The sequence below is a fragment of the Argentina anserina genome, chromosome 7 (assembly GCF_933775445.1).
Source record: "Argentina anserina chromosome 7, drPotAnse1.1, whole genome shotgun sequence".
In the NCBI taxonomy this organism is placed as follows: domain Eukaryota; kingdom Viridiplantae; phylum Streptophyta; class Magnoliopsida; order Rosales; family Rosaceae; genus Argentina; species Argentina anserina.
In genome coordinates, this window is record NC_065878.1 from 16,818,674 (window position 1) to 16,822,525 (window position 3,852).

Here is a 3,852-nt window from a genome sequence, read left to right on the forward strand (position 1 = left end):
CAACGGCTGTTATAATTAATGACAAGGAAACACCAAAGATAATACTGTCGAACATAGCTCTTTTTAAACCAGTAGATTACTTGGAGGAAGGAGATTCCACTTTTCTACCTTATCTTTGCTCCATCTATTCATGCTAAATAGTAAATATGCTATAAATAGATGTGGAATTCCTTAGATGAGAGTACGTACGTTCGAGGCTCTAATAGCTAGAACCATACATATAGTAATAGCTAGTATGGCTCTTCCATGGTTTCTCATTCTCAGTTTCACGAGCAGTATTCTGCTGTTTGTTGATGTTACTCATTCAACTTCTCAAGATGTCCGAAAGGTATATCTCCCAAGTTCCATTAATCTTATCAACCAAAATTAACATTAGCTTAACGTTAATCAATGTTCTTGCAATATTTTCTGGACGCAGATTTATATTGTGTACATGGGTGGCTTGCCAAAAAATGGGGTGCTAGTAACACCTGATCATCATGTGAATATCCTACAAGATGTAGTTGACAGCAGCAACCTTGACATTGCACATGGAGATTTGCTTCTTCACAGCTACAAGAGGAGTTTCAATGGGTTTGCTGCAATGCTCACTGAACAAGAAGCACAAAAACTTGCAGGTATATATTGCTGCAACTCTACCTTTACGCGCGTTGCATAATTTTTACTACATAACGGAATAGATAGCGTAATGTTCTTGCGTGGAATTTACATATGCATGTACGTATACAGAAATGGATGGAGTAGTTTCTGTCTTCCCAAGCAAACAGAGGATGGCCACAACAACAAAGTCATGGAACTTCCTTGATTTTCCAGAGACAGTTAAGAGAAGCGCCCTTGAAAGGGACATCATCGTCGGTGTGATAGACAGTGGAATTTGGCCAGAGTCCGACAGCTTTAGTGATGTTGGTTTTGGTCCTCCACCCAAGAGTTGGAAAGGAAAATGTAAAGGAAATGGCGACTTTACTTGTAACAAGTATGCTAACTCATTCATCCATCTTAACATGCATGAAATTAAACTAAATGAATTCTTACCAATGTTCTAAAAATCCCCGCCTAGGACCGCCTAGGCGCCCGGAGACCCTTGATCGCCTCAATTTTGGGCCGATTAATCCGATTAATCCCCGATTAATCCCGGATTAATCTTCTGGGCGCTGGTTTTTAGTTGTCCGCCTGATTAACGCCTAGCGTTTTTTAGAACCTTGATTCTTACATTAATATACGTACATTTTGAGATCTCAACAGTAAAATTATTGGAGCACGTTACTACCGTGCTTCCGGATCATTCACCGGAGATTTTCAGTCGCCAAGAGATTCTCAGGGTCATGGAACCCACACCGCATCCACAGCAGCTGGGAATATAGTGAGCAAAGCCAGCTACAATGGCTTAGGGTTTGGAACAGCAAGAGGAGGAGTGCCATCAGCACATATTGCTGTGTATAAAGTGTGCTGGGGATCTGATGTCACATGTGAAGATGCAGACATACTAGCGGCAATGGATGATGCCATTGCTGATGGTGTTGACGTTCTCTCTATTTCCATCGGAAGTAATATTCCGGTTGATTATTTGAAAGACCCATGGGCAATATCAACATTTCACGCTACCAAGGAAGGGATACTGTGTTCCATGTCTGCTGGCAACGAAGGCCCGAAAGAGAAAACTGTGACAAACTTTGCACCATGGCAACTCTCTGTGGCTGCTACCACCATAAACCGTCAGTTCATCACCAAGGTTCAATTGGGTAACGGTAAAACCTATGAGGTAATTAATTAGATTAACACCGTGACTACTACTCATATTTAGTACACTTAATTATCTACATTTTTAGCTCTTAACTTTTGTGTATACATTGATTGTTAGGGACTTTTACCGAACACATTCGACCTGAAGGGTAAATTTTTACCTTTGATTTATGGTGGAGACGCACCCAATAATCAGTCTTTCGAGACTATTTCTAGGTAATATTCAGTCTTTCGATTAATCCTCTTTTAGCTATCTGGCTTAGTCTCACGCCTGATTTATAAAATTTATTTAGCTATGGTAAATAAGAATTTTATTGGTGGACAATAAGATAAAGCTGACTTTATTGTACTGTCCACATGCATCTTGTGTGTGATATTTGATGTTAATTACTACTTTTAGTACAGGTTTTGTTGTGAAGGTTGCTTAGACAAAGATTTTATCAAAGGCAAAATTGTGCTTTGTGATGGCCCTCTTGCAGGAGCTGGGAACGGGGCGCAATTGGGTGGTGCGGCCGGAGTTATTCTGACCGGCTCAAAATTGGATGATGAAGTTTTGGGCCCTCCACTTGTCCCTGCATCTTTCGTTGGATTGGAAGAAAATAGCAACATATACAAGTACATAAACTCAACAAGGTAATTTAAGGAATTAAGAAGATTAATTAACCATGGTTATAAGAACATGCAAAGCTTTTTTTTAATTATTTATTTATTTATTTAATAAAGGAGGAGACAAAAGAATTTGATCTCTTATGTCTGATAAATTTTAATAAAAATGATACACAAAAGCTCAATCCGGCATGTGTACACTCACCCATACAAAACTATAGATATAAAAACTTCTAGCAAATAGCAAACTCTCAGCCACGAATCAAGAACATGCAAAGCTAATTATTGTTAATTTTTACACAGGAACCCAACTGCAACTATATGGAAAAGTGAAGAGACTAATGATGCGTTGGCTCCATACGTACCAGGGTACTCTTCAAGGGGTCCAAATCCGCTGAATCCCAACATTCTCAAGGTGACTTGATTCGTCTTAACTGTATATCTAGGATGTCGCAAGAGATTCATCTCAACATTCTCATTTGATGAAATAGAGCATTTTTAACAATAAATATGGCATTGCAGCCAGATATAGCAGCTCCAGGAACTTACATTTTAGCAGCATATACTCCAACTGTTGTTGGCAGTAGAGGTAGATTCTATCTGGATACCGGGACATCAATGGCCTGCCCTCATGTTACGGCAGTAGCTGCATATGTCAAATCATTTCACCCTAAATGGTCACCGGCGGCTATCAGATCGGCTCTCATGACTACCGGTTTGTCTCTATAAGTACCAAAGAATAGAGTTGATCTCTCATCAGATGGTAGTTTTGTGTTTGTTGGAACATTGGACTAGCCATCACACACTAGGAACACAATCCACTAACCATCCTTTATGTATTTCTATTACTTTGCAGCCAAACCTATGAGTGCCAAAACTAGTCCTGAAGCGGAATTTGCATATGGAGCTGGTTTAGTAAACCCCTCCAGGGCTCCATATCCTGGTTTGGTATACGATCTTGATGTACAAGACTATGTAGATTTTCTGTGTTCAGAAGGATACAGTGGCAAACTATTGCAAGCCATAATCGGGGAGAAGACTAGTTGCTCATCAAGTTCTTATAAGAAAACATCTAATGACCTGAATTATCCTTCTATGACTCTTTCCACCAAGGATCCGAAACTCGTCAATGGGGTGTTTCATAGGACTGCCACTAATGTTGGATCTTCGAATTCGTCATATAGAGCCAAAGTGGTGGCTCCATCAGGACTCAAAATAAGTGTGAATCCAAGTGTGTTATCATTTACATCTGTCGGGGAGAAGAAATCTTTTGCTGTCACAATAAAAGGGCCGATGAAGAAATCAAATTTAGTCTCTGCGTCATTGGTGTGGGATGATGGTGTTTTTCAAGTCAGGAGCCCTATCGTTTTGTATGTTGCAGTTTGATTACGAGGAACGAATTGTCACCACAATGAATGTTAAAATGTAATAAAAAACCAAGGCTAGTTTATGCCGAAGCAAGTGGAGAAAATTATCACTTTAATTGAATCCTATCATCGACATTAT

General features: G+C 39.6%; 1 protein-coding gene across 2 annotated transcripts; it reads left to right on the top strand.

The window, feature by feature from the left end:
- Positions 1-201: 201 nt before the first annotated feature.
- On the top strand, positions 202-3,852 carry LOC126803908 (subtilisin-like protease SBT4.3). Of its 2 annotated transcripts, none has more exons than XM_050531634.1 (9): positions 202-328; positions 419-617; positions 730-973; positions 1,243-1,759; positions 1,859-1,956; positions 2,146-2,373; positions 2,650-2,761; positions 2,869-3,061; positions 3,203-3,852. In XM_050531634.1, the coding sequence occupies exons 1-9, from the start codon at positions 236-238 to the stop codon at positions 3,730-3,732; spliced, it is 2,214 nt and encodes a 737-aa protein (XP_050387591.1). In that variant the 5' UTR covers positions 202-235; the 3' UTR covers positions 3,733-3,852. The 2 variants fall into 2 exon arrangements, with proteins under 2 accessions (XP_050387591.1, XP_050387592.1); XM_050531635.1 differs by having other exon boundaries at positions 2,869-3,109; positions 3,203-3,276.